Source organism: Epargyreus clarus, unplaced genomic scaffold (genome assembly GCF_041222505.1).
Source record: "Epargyreus clarus isolate Ecla_fem2 unplaced genomic scaffold, WU_Ecla_fem_2.2 ptg000032l, whole genome shotgun sequence".
NCBI lineage: Eukaryota > Metazoa > Arthropoda > Insecta > Lepidoptera > Hesperiidae > Epargyreus > Epargyreus clarus.
In genome coordinates, this window is record NW_027332237.1 from 571037 (window position 1) to 592524 (window position 21488).

General features: G+C 36.6%; 1 protein-coding gene and 2 non-coding genes across 9 annotated transcripts in view; all 3 read left to right on the forward strand.

The window, feature by feature from the left end:
- The window catches only part of nahoda (DOMON-like domain-containing protein nahoda), an 86436-nt gene that overhangs the window by 48191 nt on the left and 16757 nt on the right, over positions 1-21488 (forward strand). For 3 of the 7 annotated variants that reach the window (XM_073090442.1, XM_073090437.1, XM_073090439.1), the window contains 11 exons: positions 6014-6349; positions 14622-14692; positions 14925-15022; positions 15852-15985; positions 17285-17459; positions 17585-17631; positions 18258-18401; positions 19301-19375; positions 19490-19885; positions 20230-20262; positions 20415-21359. In XM_073090442.1, coding sequence (XP_072946543.1) covers positions 6196-6349; positions 14622-14692; positions 14925-15022; positions 15852-15985; positions 17285-17459; positions 17585-17631; positions 18258-18401; positions 19301-19375; positions 19490-19885; positions 20230-20262; positions 20415-21359 — 2272 coding nt within the window. In that variant the 5' untranslated portion in view covers positions 6014-6195. Of the gene's footprint in view, positions 1-6013; positions 6350-14621; positions 14693-14924; positions 15023-15851; positions 15986-17284; positions 17507-17584; positions 17632-18257; positions 18402-19300; positions 19376-19489; positions 19886-20229; positions 20263-20414; positions 21360-21488 lie in introns of all 7 variants that reach the window. The other 4 variants (XM_073090440.1, XM_073090438.1, XM_073090441.1 and 1 more) reach the window with 4 other exon arrangements.
- TRNAS-CGA (transfer RNA serine (anticodon CGA)) lies at positions 10106-10187 on the forward strand. The gene has a single exon. It is a non-coding gene; the product is annotated as a tRNA-Ser (tRNA).
- TRNAK-CUU (transfer RNA lysine (anticodon CUU)) lies at positions 14727-14799 on the forward strand. Its single transcript has one exon. It is a non-coding gene; the product is annotated as a tRNA-Lys (tRNA).

The following is a 21488-nucleotide window of genomic DNA, read 5'->3' on the forward strand; positions in this document are numbered from 1 at the left end:
TGTAATTATTTCCCGCCAGCCACCATGTTGAATTCTTTCAAAACGCATGGGAAATTCACTAAGCAACCTTGCTCTGTATTGTGCTTTTTTATTACAGAAATATTTATTGTAATGGGAGTTTTGCATAATTCTTTAATTACTTAATTGACTCAATACGATCTTTAATCTTTAGTTAGGTACCTACCATATGTACGATTATACTAAAATCTCTTTTGGGTAACAATCGCTTATTTTTATTATTATACTTACAAAATTACTTGAAATTAGTAATAACAAATTATGCAAAAATTTAAAATTATCATCAAAAATAGGAGAATAATAAAAAATATTTTTTTTTTTGTTGCAAATACGACGTGCATTTTAAAACTATTAAGGCGAATATCTATCCTAAAAACTACAATATAACGATTATTTAACAATACGATATAATTATATTTTACAACGTTATTACAATGGTTATTTAAATATTTCATAACTCATTGTTTGGAATATTTGGCGTGTAATAGATAGCCGACCCACGACAAATGTAATATGTGTCGAAAACGCCTTTGTTATGTAAATTAGGTAAGTATGAAGCAAACTTACATTTGTAATCTCTTGAGAGTAGGTACCGTATTACGATGGGGACTTAGGAATTTTAATTGACTTGATAAAATATGTTTGTATGCAAGAAGCAATTGGGCATGCAATCCACTAGACATTAAGAGGCCACTGGTACTACCGTCTTCGTTAGAAATCTATTGTTAACCCCAATTAGGAGGCCTTTCTTAAGGTAAATTGAGGTACGCTACTTTGCTAGACTTACGTAGATGATTACTGGAAAACCTCAAAGTTAATTTGTCTGCCTTGCTATATACTTACCTCATAAGTACCTATATGCTAGATACAAACCAACGATTGTGCAGAAATACTTGATTGCGGTTGCTTACACACTCAACTCATAGAGTTTGTCTATGTTGTAGAATATTTTTGAAGGTAGTAGAACACTTTGTGGTTCGACTCCGGCGGCACCACCGCCACACCTATTTCTGCCTAATAACAGCAATGTTAGGCGCTGCTGTGTTTCGGTTTGAAGGGTGTGGTAAGGGAGACAGACTTTATCCGAGGCGTTCCAGCTTAGTCCTCAGGGATAGCGGCGCATCTGTGGCCGACCTCAGATAGGAATGTCTAATCCTATCTGGGGTTGATTAGAGATGTCCATGGGCGGCAGTAGCCACTTACCATCAGGTGGACTGCATGCTCGTCTGCTACTCCTATTCTATAAAAAAAAAAAATATATTATCCTAAAATTTACGTCTACAATTGTGTTTAAAATCATCGAAACATTTAAATTATAATAAATCATAACGTTATCTATGAAAATCTGTAATTAGTTCATTTATTTGACCCTAATAATATGTAAATCGCATCTATAATTATTATAAATTGTAGATTTTGTCTTGTAATAAATAAACAGCCTAAACATTCATTTTCCTACAAATGTAAAAGCCGATAGATTTAGACAGCGTCACACCACAACCATAAAATGCAATCAGCTTCACAAACAGTGGCGAGTGATCATTAAATATTCGCAGGTGGTAGCACCACTTTCACCACCGCCGGCGTCGGCGTCATTCATGGTCTGCGGTGGTTTAGCTCAATGATGTTTGCTTTCCGGATGTAATGAATAAACGTAAGAAATCATGATGTCTTTTGTGTAGACGCATGCGATAAAAATGCTTAAGAAACAAAAAGTAATTTAACATTAAGAACTTATACTAAATTATTAAACTAAATAAAAATATTTACTGTATTCTAAAAATAACTATCATTATAAATAAAATAAATGAGCCAGATCGGTACCCCGCAGTAGTGTACCCAAGACACTAGCAGCATTATCGTTGTATTGCCAAACTTATTTGTTGACCGAGGTAAGCTCCAGCTCTTGGGTCACCAGAGGTCTCAATCAAGCGCGAAGACATTATTATATCTAAATATTATTTTAATAATTTTTGTGATACAATTTGAATTATTCCAATTTGTAAATAAATTGCAGACCTCATCTTCGTGTTATCTTTACGAATAAATAAAAGGTGCTTTCAAATAAATTGCCTAGGAGGGTCGTACTGTGTATATGTCTGTCTTGAGGTGATCATCTTAGTCCTTAGAAGTGGTAACTTCAGTAGCACAGCACCATGGTTCTATATTTATTTATTTATTTTACACAAACACAGCTATCATTACAGGTCCTACCCATAGCGACAGTATGGTTCCTTAATTTTTAACAAAGTAGCACAGCACATACAGTGTCGTATTTGTAAATTCATTCAGAGAGCAAGAGAATATATCAATTAAATTAATTAATTATATTGAGTTGGTTGCTACTTCAATCTTATAAAGAATGAATTCACAAATATTTATGTGGTATTTACGAGACTCTTTAGAGCAGTGGTTCCTAACCTTTCAATGTCTCTACCCCTGTGAATAAGTATGGGAATTAAGTTTACCCCTAGCTAATTTAATATAATTCAACCACGAAAATTCGAGCAAAAATATCTTTATTAGGTAAGACATTCCACGTTTAGGTAACTAGTAATATATAAATCTCGGACTTAACTAGGTTTATATTGCTTTGCATATGATAGCATACTAAAAATGTGTGAATATAAGTTTATTAAATGCGAGAGAAGTCGTATACAAAACGTTATTCATTTACCAGAATATTACACGGCCATAAACTATCTATGATTATAGCTATATGTGATTATTAAATATGTAGGTACATTATAAGTATCTTTCGCTAAGCCAACGATGCTTATTTTATGGACTCTACCTACTCATACTTTACATTTATGAGAAAGTTTATTACCAAACATAAATTCATTTATTGCAAAAAACTTACATGAATTATTAAGTAGACGAGAATAAGTGTCTTTATAAATAGCCACCAATATTATAGAATATTATAATAATTTGCAAATTTAAGTACGAGATTTTATTAACTAGAGCGAAGGAAACATAAAATAGATAAATGCTGTAAATTCTATTTACTATATTGGTGTTGCAACTATTCGGAAACAACAAACATGTATTATCAGTCAGTTAGCATAACAAGCGCAACACCGAGACTATACTGAAGTATTTCTTCTCCTAAAGGAATATAGGAGATTCGTGTCTAGGAAAAACTAAATTGTACATTTTAATAAAAACCTGTAGTGTCATACATCATGATCGCACATAGAAAATATAGACGTAGTGTCATTTGCAAGCAATTTTGCAAGTATTAGTTGAATTTTATCGCTGCCTCTGAAGGACTTTATGAGAAGCGATTATAAACGAATAAATAATATAAATACATACATGTAATATATAAATGTATGTAATTAATAAGTAATTATTGTAATGGATTTCAACCATTTTACCCCTTAAGAAAAATACTTCATAAATGTCTCTGCTATTCTAAGTATGAATGAAACTAGTTTTATACAATCATTTCATTGATTTAATGCTTCGATCACTACTTATTAGTGATCGAAGATTTAATGAGATAAAAAAAAAACGAAATAACTGCTAAAAATTTGAATGGCGCTAGTTAAGGCGCAGTCAACACGAAAACAAAGACCATTAATATTAATAAACGTACGAAAGATGCAGTGAAAGTGCCGAGAGAGTGACCGCGCGGTGTGACGACTATAATCGACCTTCATTACGTTACTACAATACTATCATTCTAATTTAAATCTCGTATCTAACAGAATAGAATCTCTTTGTATTATGTTGTCACTATCAGTTACGTAATCGTGTTATTGTCCAATTAATTGCATTAATTAGTGTAGTATGTGAAGATTTGAGTTGGATTGTCGTTATTAATGTTTCTTGATTAGAAATGCTTTCTAATTTACATAGTAAATTGCTGATATATTTTTAAAATATATAGCCAAAATGTTTTGAAGATGCCACAAACACTATATATTATAAATCACTGTGTTATTGATTAAAAAGAAAATGATTATATTTTATGTACTTACCTGTATGATATTTTATATCATGTCAGAAGTTCTAAAAGATCATTTTCGTATTTTCGTGTTCGCAGAACTCAAAAAGAACTCGGAAGATTAATTTGAACCTTTTTATATACTTTTACGAATTCTCAACATTTCCTGAGATTTAAAAAAATGTACTTTTTACTTCTCTAATAAATTAAGGTTAAAATGAGCAAAAGCGAAATTAATTTATATAGTAAATATAAAGATAAAAATCTAAAACTGAAAGTCATTCAGAAACCAAAACTATTTAATAAGACTCACGAAAACACCGATTAATTTAGCTAAGTATATTATTGAGCTATCATGATTATTTATATCAACAACATCCTGAATTATTCAAAGTTGCCTAATTTTCTGTCTTATTTACATAAACTGCATATTCATGACTCGTTGGAACGACAGAACATTTATTTACATACACGTCTCGCCCTGTAAACCGCATTACATAACATGTAGAGTATATGGTTTTATGAGTAATTACTATAGTCATTAGTGCCATCAGAGTTATAAGATGGCTCGGTGGATGATTTTGTGATGTAAGGCGCATGTCAAACAGAAGAGGTGGCGGGCGTGGACGATGTGAAAGCAACGCAACGTAAAACGCAGAGGCAGTAGCGCGCGCCCGCCTCTTCTGTACGTTTTGAATGAAAGTGTAAAAGACATTCACGCCTAATCCGTGCCACACGTCGCTTCTGTGTGAATTGTGATGTAATGAATCATCGTGTGAGATAACATTACGCACTATTGTTACATAATTAATATTATTATAATTGTATTCATTGCGCTTAGACACAATAACTCTATCTACTTTTACAGGAAACTTGTTTTTACTTTCGCTGTTATTATAAATTCATGTGAGAAATTATGTGTTGTTAGGTGTATCGCATATTGTACTCGAATAATAAAATGATGTAATGAGTGTAACATTATATGCTCAGATAATTTACTCCTTTACTTATTTTTTTTAATATAAAGGTATTCCTACCTGAGGTAAGCCACAGATGCGCTGCTACCCCTGAGGACTAAGCTGGAACACCTCTGAAAAGTCTGTCTTCCTTACCAACGGTTCTACCACCTTTAAAAAACCTTTTTTGTGGAATAAGTGCGTTGCTATAATGTATATTTGAAAACATTTCACTTGTAAATAAGTAAAATTCGGTAAATTTAGAAGTAGCTAAGGATAACCGTGTACGAAAATTTTAATGAATAATAGTATGATGATAATAAGAAATTTGTGTAGAATAGTCTGGTGTAGACCGTCATGGCTTTATATTTTTAGGCAATTATTTACTTACAAAATATTTATTAAGAGTAGGAAACAGATTACGTATTTAATTAGCAGTTACCTAATCAATAAAGTAACGTTTTCCTTACGTCTATCAGATTAAAAACCAATACATACTGATCTCAATCGGCAGTCAGAAGTAAATGTGTTTCAAGATTCAAAGGAAGTGAGTCGTGAAAGTACACCTGCCAGTCTTCGTTGGAAAGTAAAAGACAATAATGTTCGTTACAACAATACGGCAATGGTTATTGTAGCGAACGAGCTATCATTAGATACATACTAGGAAAATTGGAGCCATTTTATCTGTTGTACAACAAAATAATTGGACAGTTTGAAATGTTATACTTTCTGAATTCATACGGAATAACTATACTTATTTCTGATTACGTACAAGTAGTAAATGAGCGTCTAGCTTGATGGTAAGTTGCCACTCCTGCCTATAAAAATCTGTAATGAACCTCATGGAACTGAAGTCCTAAGGTCCACCACAGATAAATTACTACCTGTTAGGACTAGTTTGGAACGTCTCATATAAGTCTTCGTATTTAACACTTTATTTGAGATTTAAAAATTTATTTTATTATAAGGTGGATACGTATGGCGGTGGGGCCTCCGGAGTTTAACCTCTGAAGGTTTACCTAGACACTAAACTATATGTATTATTTAATTAATAGCTAATTAATTTCCTTTTTCATTGTTACAGATGGAGCAGTGAAAAACAGTGTTAAATAATTTTGTTAATCACAACAAAATGTCATAAAAATCAATAAATAGTCCAACGAAGTGAAAATAATGAAAAGGACGTAGTTCGAACAACAATGTTATCGTTATAACAGTGATTTATAACTGTGAATAGTGACATGTGGAGCCTTAAGTGATCGCAAGATGGCGTTACGTGTGACATTAGCGTGTGTGTGTGTGAGTGCGGTGCTCGCGTGTGCGTGGGCCCACGTGGCGTTAACGTACCCGCCGGCGAGGCGGTTCGATCTGGATTTTCTGGATAATTCTAGAACGAAACCGCCATGCGGGATGCCCAAAGGTTGGTATTATTTGTGTAATTATGCGTTATAATCAAATTATTAAGACGTGAATAAGTTAAGCTTATATGGCCGCGTCATACTGTCAAACAACGCCATTTTGAAGGTGGTAGAGCCCTTTGTGGTTCGACTCCGGCGGCACCACCGCCACACCTATTTCTGCCTAATAACAGCAGTGTTAGGCGCTGCTGTGTTCCGTTTTGAAGGGTGTGGTAAGGGAGACAGACTTTTCCGAGGCATTCCAGCTCAGTCCTCACGGGTAGCGGCGCCTCTGTGGCCGACCCCAGGTAGGAATACCTAATCCTATCTGGGGTTGTATACAGATGTCCATGAGCGGCAGTAGCCACTTACCATCAGGTGGACTGCATGCTCGTCTGCTACTCCTATTATAAAAAAAAATATCTAGTGACAATTTTGTACTGCAAGTTATGTGTCAACAGGGCCCCCCTACGAACTTATATAATATAATTGCTAAGTGTTTAATTATGAGGGACCTAAAGCATCCAAAGAGGAAGAGGGTGAAAACCTATTACTAAGCCTCCGATGTCCGTTTAGCGCAGGACTTTAATATATTGAAATATAATAGATAGACACTTAAGTTTTTTTCCGAGTTTGTATTGCTATGGAAGCTATATCAACAACTACAAATAATAAAAAATAGAAATTAAAAAGGGTTCCTCATACAAGAAAGTACTGACTATTAAACTGTAATAGGAAGAGAGTTTAAATTTTCACAACGCACGTACTTTTATAGCTGCCATTTGGTTACAATAACAAACTTTGCAAATTAAAAAAAAAAAAGGGGTACGGAACCTTCCTTTTGCGAGTTCTACTCGTACTTGGCTAATTATTTCATTTTAGATTTATTATTTCAGATTTATTATTTTCTTACCTACATCGACCTAACCGAGAATCGAATCCGGAACACTACAGGCATTGTGGTCGTCTTGCCGGGTCACCTGCGTCATCATTACAAAATACTAAGCGTCAAAGCCTAGGTCATTGGCCACAACTTAGACCAAAAACCGAAAGACAGCTCTCGGAATACATTGAAAATATTTTGACACACTGCTACTTTCAATTGTGTGTGTATGTTTTTGAATGTAGAAGCCTTTGTGGTTCGACTCCGGCGGCACCACCGCCACACCTATTTCTGTTATAACAGCAGTGTTACGTGCTGCTGTATTCTGGTTTGAAGGGTGTAGTAAGGGAGATAAACATTTCCGTGGCATTCCAGCTTAGTCTTCAAGGGTAGGAATTTTGTGGCCAACCTCAAGTAGGAATCTAATGCTATCTAGTTGATTTCAAATCTCCGTAATGATAAATTACCGGATCGTCTCTAACCAACTTAATCTTGCATTGCTTATAACTGCTTAACAGTCACTTAAAGTAGTCATTTCATATGCGTTTACTTGTTTGATAGGTGAAGTCTATCTTTTTAGGGTCTGAGAGCCACACTGACTCATCTAGAATCACGAGTCACGACTGTAAAAATTACAGTTATTGCCTACAATCTCAGTTTAATGTTGAGATAGGTCTCAATTTTTGTTCAAGGGCTTAAAGTGAGTCATTCTCTTTGTAAATTCACACTTGAGATACAATTTGTAGGTGGTAGAACCCTTTGTGGTTCGACTCCGGCGGCACCACCGCCACACCTATTTCCACCTAATAACAGCAGTGTTAGGTGTTGCTGTGTTCCGGTTTGAAGGGTGTGGTAAGAGAGACAGACTTTTCCGAGGCGTTCCAGCTTAGTCCTCAGGGGTAGCGGCGCATCTGTGGCCGACCTCAGGTAGGAATATCTAATCCTATCTGGGGTTGATGACAGATGTCCATGGGCGGCAGTAGTCACTTACCATCAGGTGGACTGCATGCTCGTCTGCTACTCATTGTAATTAAAAAAAAAATCTGCAATGATCGAGGGTCAGAGATTCTAATATCAGGCCTCTGATTTATTTGCGTTGCCTCTAAGTTATGTGCGTATTAAAATTGATTAGCACTTGCTTTAACTCTGAAGGAAAACATCGTGAGGATTCCTGAGTGATCTTAAAGAGAAGTTCTCAAAGGTATGTGAAGTCACTTGGCCAGCGCGTGGTGGAGTATGCCCTAATCCTTTTCATTTGAGAGGAGACCAGCAGTGGGACAGTAACTGGTTGATGATGATGATGATTATAGTTATTAATACGGAATTGACTGAAAGATATATAAACGTAAAAGGTAGTAGAACCCTTCGCAGTTCGAAACGCACCGCGGCACCGCTGCACCTGTTTTAGTCATAAGTCATAACAGTAGTAAGGGCTGCTGTGTTCTGGTTAGTAGGGTGCGGTAAGAGAGTAACTTAGTCAGGGCCGGATTTAGAGGTCTAGAGGACTTGGGGCAACAAAGGAGTGGAGGCCCCCTGGCCCCAAATTATTTTCCGAATAAAATGAACAATTTTTTCAGTTGAGTTTTTCAATAAATATTTTATTGTAAAACGCAGGTAGATTCTTCTAGTATTCATGTTTGTACAAAGTACTGTAGATAAAGGTAAAACAGCGAAAAAAAAATCAAAGAAAAAGATATTTCTTTTTACTAGTCGGAATTAAAAAAAAATCCGACGTCTCTATTGTAGGGGCCCCTCTTTTGTGGAGGCCCCGGGGCTGCCGCCCCGGTTGCCCTTCCTTAAATCCGGCCCTGAACTTAGTCGTGGCATTGCAACTTAGTCTTGAAATCTAGGGTTTATTATGGGGCTGCATGTTCATTTGTTACTTCCATAAGTAGTAATTGGCCAAGAACGAGTTGAACTTGTACACGAAGGGTTCCATAACGCCAATTTTTTATTTATTTTTAGTATTTATTAGCATTGGCATTGTGACGACTGAAACGATTCCATACATTAACGAACGGTTTACCAAAATTACGGTGTCTATACTAATATTATAAAGAGGAAAACTTTGTTTGTTTCTTTGGTTGTAATGAATAGGCTCAAAAACTACCGGACCGATTTTAAAAATTCTTTCACCACTCAAAAGCTACATTATCCACGAGTAACATAGGCTATATTTTATATGAAATATATTTGATAAATAGATTTTGAGGCGGTACAAAATTTGCCGGCTCAGCTAGTATTAAATAAAGCGAAAACGCCGAAAAATAGCGGCGTTTTGTATGGCGAACCTCATTTATTTTTAAACTTGTTAATTTTTAGGATTTGTTGTTATAGCTATAGGCATGAATAAAACACGGGTCTGGTTAAATTAGAGCGAATGCGAGGTACATTAAAAACCGCGAGGTACGGTAAAAAGCCGACGAAAATTTTATGACAGACTTTGAAGAGAATGACTGAAGAAAATTATACATATAAACTAACTGACCCGGCAAACGTTGTGTGCAATATAAATAAAAAAATGTTAAGGGTGAACAGCCCTTATGACTTAGGGATATGAAAAATAGATAGTAGCCGATTCTCAGACCTACTAAATATGCATATAAAATTTAGTGAAAATCGGTAAAGCCGTTTCGGAGGAGTACGGTAACTAACATTGTGATACGAGAATTTTATATATAAGATTTTCGGGCGCACTCTTTTATATTAAAGAAAAACATAACACATTGAACCCACACGACGCGAACTAAAATAAACCAATATATAATTAAAACACATAAATCAATAACTATTAAAATACATAACGGGTCGCCTACAGTTACGGAACCCTAGAAACATTATGGTTAAAAATTATGTACAGAAGGTTGTATAGGATTATTTCAAGCTTTCAATGTAAGCAGTCGTGGCCGAGTGGTTAAGGCGTCTGACTCGAAATCAGATTCCCTCTGGGAGCGTAGGTTCGAATCCTACCGGCTGCGTACACAAGGTCCTAATTTAGTGATATTTTTATTCAATTAAATTATCGAAATTCCTTCATTAAAAAAACAATAAACCTAATAACATCTATTTTATTATATTTTACCCAAAAACATTTTATTTTGTATTGTTATGAATTATGATACATACTTTGAAAATAGTTTTTGTCTAATCCAAGGCATAGTTATATAGCTATATAGCAAATTGTTTCAGAGATAATGTTTTTTTTTTTATAATATAAGAGTAGCAGACGAGCATGCATTCCACCTGATGGTAAGTGGCTACTGCCGCCCATGGACATCTGTAATCATCTTACCACACCCTTCAAACCGGAACACAGCAGCGCCTAACACTGCTGTTATTAGGTAGAAATAGGTGTGGCGGTGGTGCCGCCGCAGTCGAACCACAAAGGGTTCTACCACCTTTATTATTACTATGGAAAACATTACCCTCAGTCAGGTAATAATTTAATATGTAAACTTTCAAAAAATGTCCTATAGGTATAGCTTTATAATGTCCCTGTCGTCCCGGGACCAGAGTAGGGCTACAGTATCCCCTGCCTATCTGAAGAGGCGACTAAAAGGGGCTTCCGGTTTTAAGACCCGCATGGCGGAGCGGTCACCATACCGGTCTGACGCGCAGAGGGTCCCGGGTTCGAACCCCGGCCAGACAGAAATCTAAATTATGAATTTAGGTTTCTGTTTCTGGGTCTGGGTGTTTGGGTAATTGTCTCTGTGTGTGTCTATAGCACCCACGATACAGGGAATCCTAGTGTGGGGCTGTGAGTGTAGAAAGCGTTCCGGGGTTGCGGGCGGCAAGAGTGGGAGCTCAAACCGTCGTCCTTCCCGGGGACGCTTGCTAGATGGTTCGAGCTCCCACTCTCGCCGCCCGTAGCCCCGTAGCCCCCTTTTAATCGCCTCTTACGACAGACAGGGGATACCGTAGCCCTATTCTAGGCCCGGAACTGTGAAGCGCTGCTGTGAACTGTGATTCTAGTTTGAAGGGTGTGGTAAGGGAGGCATACTTTTTCGAGGCGTACCAACTTAGTCCTCAGGGGTAGCGGCTTCGTACTGCCGATTTCAAGCACGGTTTCTTCGATCAGAGGTTGATTTTAAATGTCTATGGGCGGCAGTAGCCACTTAGATCAGGTAGAGCGTATAGGTATATTAAGCTATTGCATAGCTTTTATCGCGGGCTTTGAGCGCGGCGACCGAATCGAGAAATTCCGTAACGAAAATTAATAACACCTTTGTTGGATATCAAGTCTCCAGGCAACCGAGTTGTTGACTGTCAATAGAAAAATATGGATATAATTGAATAAAGTATTATTTTACATTCCTTATTATTTTATTTGATAACCTTAATTCGTCAACTTGAACACAGATGGCAGTTATACACATTTTTTTATAATCCGTGCGGAAATCTTAAAATTGCGTGAAGTATATTTTATATTCCCATTATAAAATTCAAAATTATATTACCACATTATCCAAATAATATGTTTTATCCATAGATATAGGAAATGATATCCTAAATGTTACAGACACATCGCATCGATCCATTTATATTGCTGGTTGTTAATACTTTACATCACTTATTAAATACTTTTTAACCGACTTCAAAAAGGAGGAGGTTATCAATTCGGCCGGTATCTTTTTTTTTTTTTTTTTTTTTTTTTTTATGTATGTACAGCAATTACTCCGCCGTTAGTGGACCGATTTTAATAATTCTTTTTTTATTGTGTAGAGACGAGCTGCGAGTTGGTCCCATTTAAATATGGTTAGGATCCATCGATTGGTTCTGGAGAAAAAGAGGGGAACTCCTCCACCCATGTAAATATAACAGCCATAACTTCGCCGTTTATGAACCTATTTTAATGCCTTTAATTTCGTGTGTGGACAATTGCTACAAGTTGGTCCCATTTAAATATGATGAGGATCAGAGTGGGTTCTGGAGGCAAAATATGTAACTCCTCAACTGATGGGTATAATTGAGTTTTGTTTGAAGATATTTGGTGTAGGTTCTAATGAAATTGAAAAACCAGTTTATCTTTGACTATTTAAGGGTCTGATAATGTGGCTCGGAGTCAAAATATGTAACTCCTCAACCGATGGGAATAATGGAGTTGTGTTTGAAGATATTTGATGTACGTTCTAATGAAATTACAAAGCCAGTTCATCATTGACTATTTAAGGGTCTGATAATGTGGCTCGGAGTCAAAATATGTAACTCCTCAACCGATGGGAATAATTGAGTTGTGTTTGAAGATATTTGGTGTAGGTTCTAATGAAATTACAAAGCCAGTTCATCATTGACTATTTAAGGGTCTGCTAATGTGGCTCGGAGACAAAATATGTAACTCCTCAACCGATGGGAATAATTGAGTTGTGTTTGAAGATATTTGGTGTAGGTTCTAATGAAATTGAAAAACCAGTTTATCTTTGACTATTTAAGGGTCTGATAATGTGGCTCGGAGTCAAAATATGTAACTCCTCAACCGATGGGAATAATTGAGTTGTGTTTGAAGATATTTGGTGTAGGTTCTAATGAAATTGCGAGGCCAGTTTATCATTGACTATTTGAGGATCTGATAATGTGGCTCGGAGACAAAATATGTAACTCCTCAACCAATGGGAATGATTGAGTTGTGTTTGAAGATATTTGCTGTAGGTTCTAATGAAATTGCAAAGCCAGTTCATCATTGACTATTTAGTTAGGTTAGGTTGGAACATATAAGACAATATAAAACTAAGCGAGCAGGGCGCGGCAGCGCCCTGCGAGCGGGCGGTTCCAATCAATGTAAATTCAGACCTTACCTTAATTCGTGATCTCGTTTATACAATTTTATATTAATATAAATGTTATTATGTCATCACTAAAAAGGGTGAAAAAAAATTTTTAACAAAAAATACAACCGACTTCTATGTCACTACAAAGTAAAAAATAATTCAAATAAATGTTGGTTTAGTACATATTTCTGAAGTCGGCGCTCAATATATTTCGTTGGATAACGATGTCAACAGCGTATCTAATATGAGCGTATCAATATATTTCGTTGGATAACGATGTCAACAGCGTATCTAATATGAGCGCCGACTTCAGAAATATGTACTAAACCAACATTTATTTGAATTATTTTTTACTTTGTAGTGACATAGAAGTCGGTTGTATTTTTTGTTAAAAATTTTTTCTACTTGGAGTTATGAAATGTCAGCTGATATTTGCAATGTCTTATATAATGGAGATATGATAAAATAGTGGATAAAGATGTATTAATGTAAATGTTGATGATTATGGAAGAATATATTGTATTTCTGGAATTCCTTCTGAGCGTTTTCATAGCATAAAAAATGCTATGCAATAGCTTTACCGAGGCAGTCTCCGAGTGCCACACGTATTTTTTTTTTTCAAAATATAGGTGTAACAGACGAGCATGCAGTCCACCTGATGGTGAGTGGCTACTGCCGCTCATGGACATCTGTAATCAACTTCAAATACGATTAGATATTCCTACGTGAGGTCGGCCACTATGGGCTGCTACTAAGTACTAAGCTCGAACGCCTCGGAAAAGTATGTCTCCCTTATCACACTTCAAACCAGAACACAGCAGCGCTTAACACTGCTGTTATAGTAGAAATAGGTGTGGCGGTGGTGCCGCCGGAGTCGAAAAGGGTTCTACCACCTTCACTATTTAGACTGTAAAGCACTTCGCAATAGTTGCTAAAGTAAGGCTATACACCGTTTAATTATTAACCCTGAGAACTTTATGTAATAAATTGTTTTTCATAATAACTTCGTAATGTATACCGTACTAATTCTCACGTGCTGTATTTTACAACAATATTATGGTTATTTTTATCGTAATCGCATATCGTATTGGTTACGCTATAACAAGTGGCGACATCTGTTATGTAATTTGTGTAACATAAAAAGTGACATCTATTCATTGGTAGATGGCGCTGTTTCCTGTTTCGTGACAGATTGATTTCTTCCTTTTAGTTTTAATTCATTGTTCTAAATTCTTACTACTATTATAAATGCAAATGTGAGTTTGTTTGTTTGTTCGCTTGCTACACTTTGTCGCCTTAACCATATAACCGATTGTCATGAAATTTTATAAACACGTTGTCAAGGTTTCAGTAAGGGACATAGGATACCTTTTATCCCGAAAAAATGTAATGTTCCTGAGGGATAGATAAAAACAGACTGTGGTATCTTTTATCGTGATGAGCTTAAGGACAATGTTATCAAATTATTATTATGTCACCGACCTCTAATCGCGAGCAAAGCCGCGGGTAAAAGCTAGTATTTTATAATTAAGACCAATAATTTTAACGAATTTGTCATATAAAAATAAGACACATAGTTTTCTTATTTTCTATATGTAAGCTATTTATTGTGTCTATTTGTAAATACATTATTTCTTCTTGTTTCAGGTTCAATAAAGACATCGTTCTTAGCGGGATCAACATTCACAGTTCATTGGCATCTAGCGTACGCACACCGAGTAAGTCATACATAATTTGACATTTGCTTGACAAGCCCGGCTAGCTCAGTCGGTAGAGCATGAGACTCTTAATCTCAGGGTCGTGGGTTCGAGCCCCACGTTGGGCGAAATATTTTTGTCTATTTTATTTTATTTTATCTTTTTTGTGTTCATTTTTTTAATTTTGGATTAATTTAAAAAACATATATCTTTTTTATTTCATTTTTATTTTTGATTTTTATTAAAATTTTAGGGTGGATTCAGTTTAAGAATATTGGATTACTTAGAGAGGCCACTTTTGGATCTTACGCCAAGGGCTGGTGGATCAGAATTTGTTCGAGATGATGTTACGTAAGTTTCAACAACTAATTTTCTATTGTTCATTTTAATTTGGTATTCTATTAGTATTTATTATGAATTTGTAGTAGATTTAAAATTCTGTAAAACATGTTTATATACATTTTCGATGTAGAAAAAAAAAAGTTGTACAGACCTACATTAATCAGTATTCGATATCTTATGGTCTTTTTAAGAATATATAAGTAAATCAGTTTAGAAACTTTAAATTTACTTAGTTAAAAAATATTTAATTAGGTACTCATAAAAGAGTAAAAAACTATTTACCTACTCATAAAAGAGTAAAATATTATGTGGCCACTGCCGCCCTTGCCGCAAAGACCTTCAAATAGCACTGAAGCAAGTGAAATTAAAATCATAAATGCGTTATTAGTTGCTACTCCTGAAGATTAAGTTAAGACGCCACATAAACATTTTTACTTTACTACAATCTTCAAACTAAAATTACAACTTTTCGTGCAGTGATATTTATATTGCATAAATAGGTCTCGCGATTGTCATACTACTTACTACTAACCGTATTTACTTTTAACTACTAGTAAGTAGTAGTAGTAGTAAGACAGCAGTCTTACCCTTTTTGTGATAAGGGAGACATACTGTTCCAAGGCGTTCCAACTTAGTAGTCAGTAGCAATGCATTTGTGGCCAACCTCAGGTAGGTAATCTTATCTAGGTTTGATTACACATGTCCATGGGCGGCACTAGCAACTTATGCTCTTTTTGTTAAGTAACAAAAAGAGCATAAGTTGCTAGTAGTTGCGTAATATACAAGTGTATATTATTAAAAAAAAACATTACTATAAATTTATGATTTGTTATTTCAGGGCACAAAAGTATGAAGTTCGTCTACCAAGTGACTTTACATGTGAAAACTGCACGCTACAGTTACAACGAGAGGCGGGGGAGTGGGGCACCAACTACAGATTCTGGTCGTGTGCTGACATCGATATTGTACCTCGTAAGTACCCTACCCACTTCTGATTCTGTTTAGTGTTTGAAGGTGGTAGAACCCTCTGAGGTTCGACTCCGACGGCATCACCGCCACACCTATTTCTGCCTCATAACAGCAGTGTTAAGCGCTGCTGTGTTCTAATTTGAAGGTTGTGGTAAGCGAGACATACATACATATAATTTTCCGAGGCATTTCAGCTTAGTCCTCAGTGATAGTGGCGCATCTGTGGCCGACCTCAGGTAGAAATATCTAATCCTATCTGGGGTTGATTACAGATGTCCACGGGCGACAGTAGCCACTTACCATCAGGTGGACTGCATGCTCGTCTGCTACTCCTATATGAAAAAAAGACAAACAAATATGAACTTTTCCGTCTTTCATTTTGTATTATTAGTTCTGATGTTTAAATCAAATTCATTCGTTTGTATATTAGTCCAATGCATAACATATTATTTAAGATTTTAATAAAGTCATTTGCAACACTAATATACTATTTACAACTGGACAGGAAATTAGCATATTGTACCTACGTATACAAGCAATGATACAATAATTGCTTAAACAAAAACAACGGATATAAAAACCTATATAACGCATTCGAATTTGACTGGCGTTGTATGATATTAAAATATATTTATAATGTTGAAACACATTTCACAACTAAAACTCATTTATCATAATAATTGCGTTACAAATAACTATTATAAATATAGATTATCGTTTGAGTGTTTCCGTTTCGGCGGACATTAGTAGGTACCCTTCATTTTTCCGGCTAAGGCCCGTTATTATTAATCAATCTGTCATTTTTTGCGTATTATATTTTAAGGTAAGCGTAAGGTCCTATTATGTTTGACAATTTGTAGAAGGTAGAAATTGTTAAATTTCATGATTTTATTTGTAACCGACGAAAGCGAAACATAATAAGACGAATTAAATTAAGAAATACATTATTATGTACTAATTTATGAAAATGTAGGTGAAGGTAATGTTTTTTATGCGCACTATTATGTATGTACGTCTCAATGTCTTAATAACAGCAGTTTAAGAGCTACTGTGTTCTGGACTGAAGGGTGTGGTAAAGGAGACATACTTTAAAGAGGCGTTCCAGCTGAGTTCTCAGGGGTAGCGGCGCGTCTGTGGCAGACTTCAGATGTCCATGGGCGGCAGTAGCCACTTACCACCAGGTGGACTGCATGCTCGTCTGCTACTCCTATATTATAAAAAAAGAATGTATGAACACCATTGCGTACTACAGTCTTGCAATAAAATAATTTTCATTTCATTTATTTTCTTCACATTCCTCAGGTAAGGAGTACCACGAGACCTGTTCAGGGAAGGGTTTCCACATCCTAGGGCGGTGCAAGTGTAACAAGCTACACTCGGGAGCACGCTGTCAGTTCGCAGACGAATGTGCTGAGGACAGCGATTGTGGGTTACGTGGGAAGTGCCTGGATATAAACGCTACTGAGGCACCAAGTCGGTTGTGTTATTGCCCACTTGGGTTCTACGGGAAGGGGTGTAATAAGAGTGAGTTTTGATTTTTATTTAGAAATAGATATTGTAAAGTTTTTATAAAGATTCACAACAAAAGTTATAGGCAGTTAGGTTGTGTTATTGTCCGCTTGGGTTCTACGGGAAGGGGTGTAATAAGAGTGAGTTTTTGATTTTTATCTAGAAATAGATTTTATAAAGTTTTTTAAAGATGCGTTCGCAGTATGAGTATTTAAATATTTAAATGAGGTGTTAAATACAATATAGGCAGTTAGATAAATAAAAAGTGTGTTGAGTTGTAAATTTGATACTGAGAAATAGGAAGGACAGTAACAAGAGTGATAAAATAAAGTTTTTTCTAGTTATATCAGTGTAAAATATTGAATTTGACAAATTATGCCAAAACTGTTACTACATACTCTTAAACAATTACCTTATGGAAACGTAGCTTCTCACGTCGCACAGTCACTGTGATGTCAAAGATTTTAGAAGTTATACTTCTCTTGGAGCGTTTGGGCAAAATTATGAGTGTATTTTTTAAACCGACATCTAAAATTACCTCCCTAAAACTGGTTCTTTGCGCATCACATCAATATGTGCAATTGATACACGCACACTTTTTTATTAATTTATTGTTTTTTTATTATTTTGTATAAATTCTTAGTCAAAGCCGCCAAAGAAGTATAACTTGTTACACGCATTACATAACTATTACTATATAACCCTAACTACTTAACACACATAAGTACATAATTTTTTGCACTAATCCTATTGCTATGGTTTCCAGAGGCACCATGGAAAGACAAGAACATAAACCTGGCGCTATACAGCCGGAAGGAGTTGTCCAAGGACTTTGCTTTATACTGGAGAGTGTTGAAGGACGCACCCGAGGTGGAATTCATCATGGTTGTCAACGGCACTTCGTATGCTGGTGAGATGTTTGGTGGTGGTTGGGTTAGGTTAGAGCTCATCTAAATATATATAACTCAAAGGTGGGTGACTGACATAGTGATCTATCAACGCACAGCCCAAACCACTGGACGGATCGGGCTGAAATTTGGCATGCAGGTAGATGTTATGACGTAGGCATCCGCTAAGAAAGGATTTTTATTAATTCTACATGATAAAATAGGGGATGAAAATATTACTTCGTAACGCGAGCGAAGCCGCGGGCAAAAGCTCGTGTAGAAATGCAATCTTATCGGGGGTTGATTACAGATGAAACGCGGAAGTAGCTTTTTTTTTTTTTTTATAATATAGGAGTAACAGACGAGCATGCAGTCCACCTGATGGTAAGTGGCTACTGCCGCCCATGGACATCTGTGATCAACCCCAGATAGGGTTAGATACTCCTACCTGAGGTCGGCGACAGATGCGCCGCTACCCCTGAGGACTAAGCTGGAACGCCTCGGAAATGCATGTCTCCCTTACCACACCCTTCAAACCGGAACACAGCAGCGCCTAACACTGCTGTTCTTATGCAGAAATAGGTGTGGCGGTGGTGCGCCGGAGTCGAACCACAAAGGGTTCTACCACCTTCAAACTACTCCTATATTATAATGTAGCGCACTTATTCCTGCCTAATAACAGCAGTGTTAAGCGCTGCTGTGTTCTTGTTTGAAGGGTGTGGTAAGGGGTATACTTATACGAGGCATTCCAACATAATAGCCACTGTAGCCGGCTTTTGGTAGGAATCTACTCGTATCTGAGGTGATCATTGCGCATTTAATTGTGACATTAAATGTTAATATTTTGATGCCATGAATGGAAATATGTATAATAAAGTAGTATAATTAGAATTGATAATTATAAGCTTTTCTTTAATTCTAGCGGTGGGTTGGCGTCCGAAGGGCTTGAAGAAAGAGTGTAAGAACTTTCCGGTCCTTGGACCCCCTGTGGACCAACGTAAGTACCTATAATCCATAAAAAATACTACATATAATAAATTTCTTGTCTGAATTTATAATGGAGTTCACAAAAATTAAAACAAATCATGTAACATAATTAATTTTGAAGAAGTTTCGTTTTCAGCAAGCACGCTAAAACCAGAACCTCTGCCAGAACCGGAACCTAAAGCAGAACCAGAATTGAAATCAGCACCAAAACCTAAGCCAGAACCGGCCGCAGAACCGGCCGCAGAACCCCAACCAGAACCAGAACCAGAACCGAAACCGGAACCCACCGCAGAACCAGAACCGGAACCATCGGCGGAACCCAAACCAGAACCTACCTCAGAACCCCGGCCAAAACCAGAACCGGCGTCAGAATCTAAATTAGAACCGGTCACTGTTGTTGAGAATGATAATCGTAATAAAAGAGTCGCGATGCATTCGTTAGACGGATTCGATTTTAAAAATCTAGGCAATGACGTCACTGTGAAAACTAGTGTCTCATACAAAGTGTCTAGCTCAAAGGGTAAGTTTTTGGAAATATTTTGATAGGGAGTTTAGGAATAAATTTTGTCTAACACACGAACGATTCTATGATATTATAATCATAAGGGTTCTAAATGTTCAATGGAAAAAAGCTAAAAATTAAAAAAAAATGAGAATGTGGCACCTTGGGAAGTCGGTTAAACAGTTTAATTATTTTAACAATATATTTTAGTGACATACTTATTACAAGTTAATCAAATAAGTAAATAAAAGAGATATTAACAACATTAAAATTAAAAAGTAAATTTTATAAGAAGAAAATCTATCAAATTTAAAATAAGGATATTAATGTAATCAAGTTGAACATAAAAAAATTCTTTATAGGTCGTAAAAAGCGCGCCACAGCAGAAACGCCGAGTAAGTATCTCAAGAATATACAGCACAGAATTAACACACGAGTGCTAAACCCACAAGCATTACGAAATGCTGCACAAAAGCACACGATAATCCATATCGAACTAACATTGAAATGTACATACGATACGATGCATGGTTACGTTTGTTTCCAGATGTGGACACATCGGCCACAGATATTGCTCAAACAGACCCTACAATACCAGACCCTTACGAACTAGAACCCATCCCAGATACTGTAGAACCACCAAAACCCCGACCGAGAGTCCCGTTCGTACCAAAATCTAAGTTAAAGTCTACGTCAATATCCCCCAAGTTTAAACTAGTCACCACAACTGAGCCAGAACCCGAACCCACTCCTGAACCTACGTCAGAACCGGAACCAACTCCGGAACCAAAATCAGAATCGGAAAAGCTCCAAGAACCCGTATTGCAATCGGTTTTAAATTCTGAACCTACCTCAGAACCCGCTCCGGAACCGACATCAGAACCAGAACCCACCCCTGAACCCAAATCAGAATCGAAAGTTATTTCTAAATATGAACCCTCTCCTAAACCCAAGATTAGTAATCAAAGAGAACCTAAATCAAAACTTGACTTTAGCTCAGAACCTAAATCAGAACCCGAACCGTCCCCAGAACCAAAATCCGAACCTGAGCCATCCCCAGAACCAACATCAGAACCCGAGCCTTCCCCAGAACCTAAATCAGAACCAGAACCGTCCCCAGAACCTAAATCTGAGCCAGAACCTTCCCCAGAACCAAAATCTGAGCCAGAACCATCCCCAGAACCAAAATCTGAGCCAGAACCATCCCCAGAACCAAAATCTGAGCCCGAGCCGTCCCCAGAACCTAAGTCAGAACCTGAACCCTCCCCAGAACCTAAATCAGAACCCGAACCTTCACCAGAACCCAAATTAGTGCCAAAATCGGAGCCAGAACCCACCTCAGAACCCAAACCAGAACCAGAACCTACCTCAGAACCTCATCCCGAACCAGAACCTACCTCAGAACCCCGTCCCGAGCCAGAACCCACCCCAGAACCCTCTATCGACGCAGATATGGAGCAATTGCTTGTCAAGGGACTTAAAGAAGACACAGGTAACGCACATGCTTCGCAATACTTTATATGTAATGTATATTATATAAATATTGTATTTCCAATTATTATAAATTTTAAAAATATTGTATATAATCTTGTGCATAGTTAATATTGCTTAGAGCAAAGGT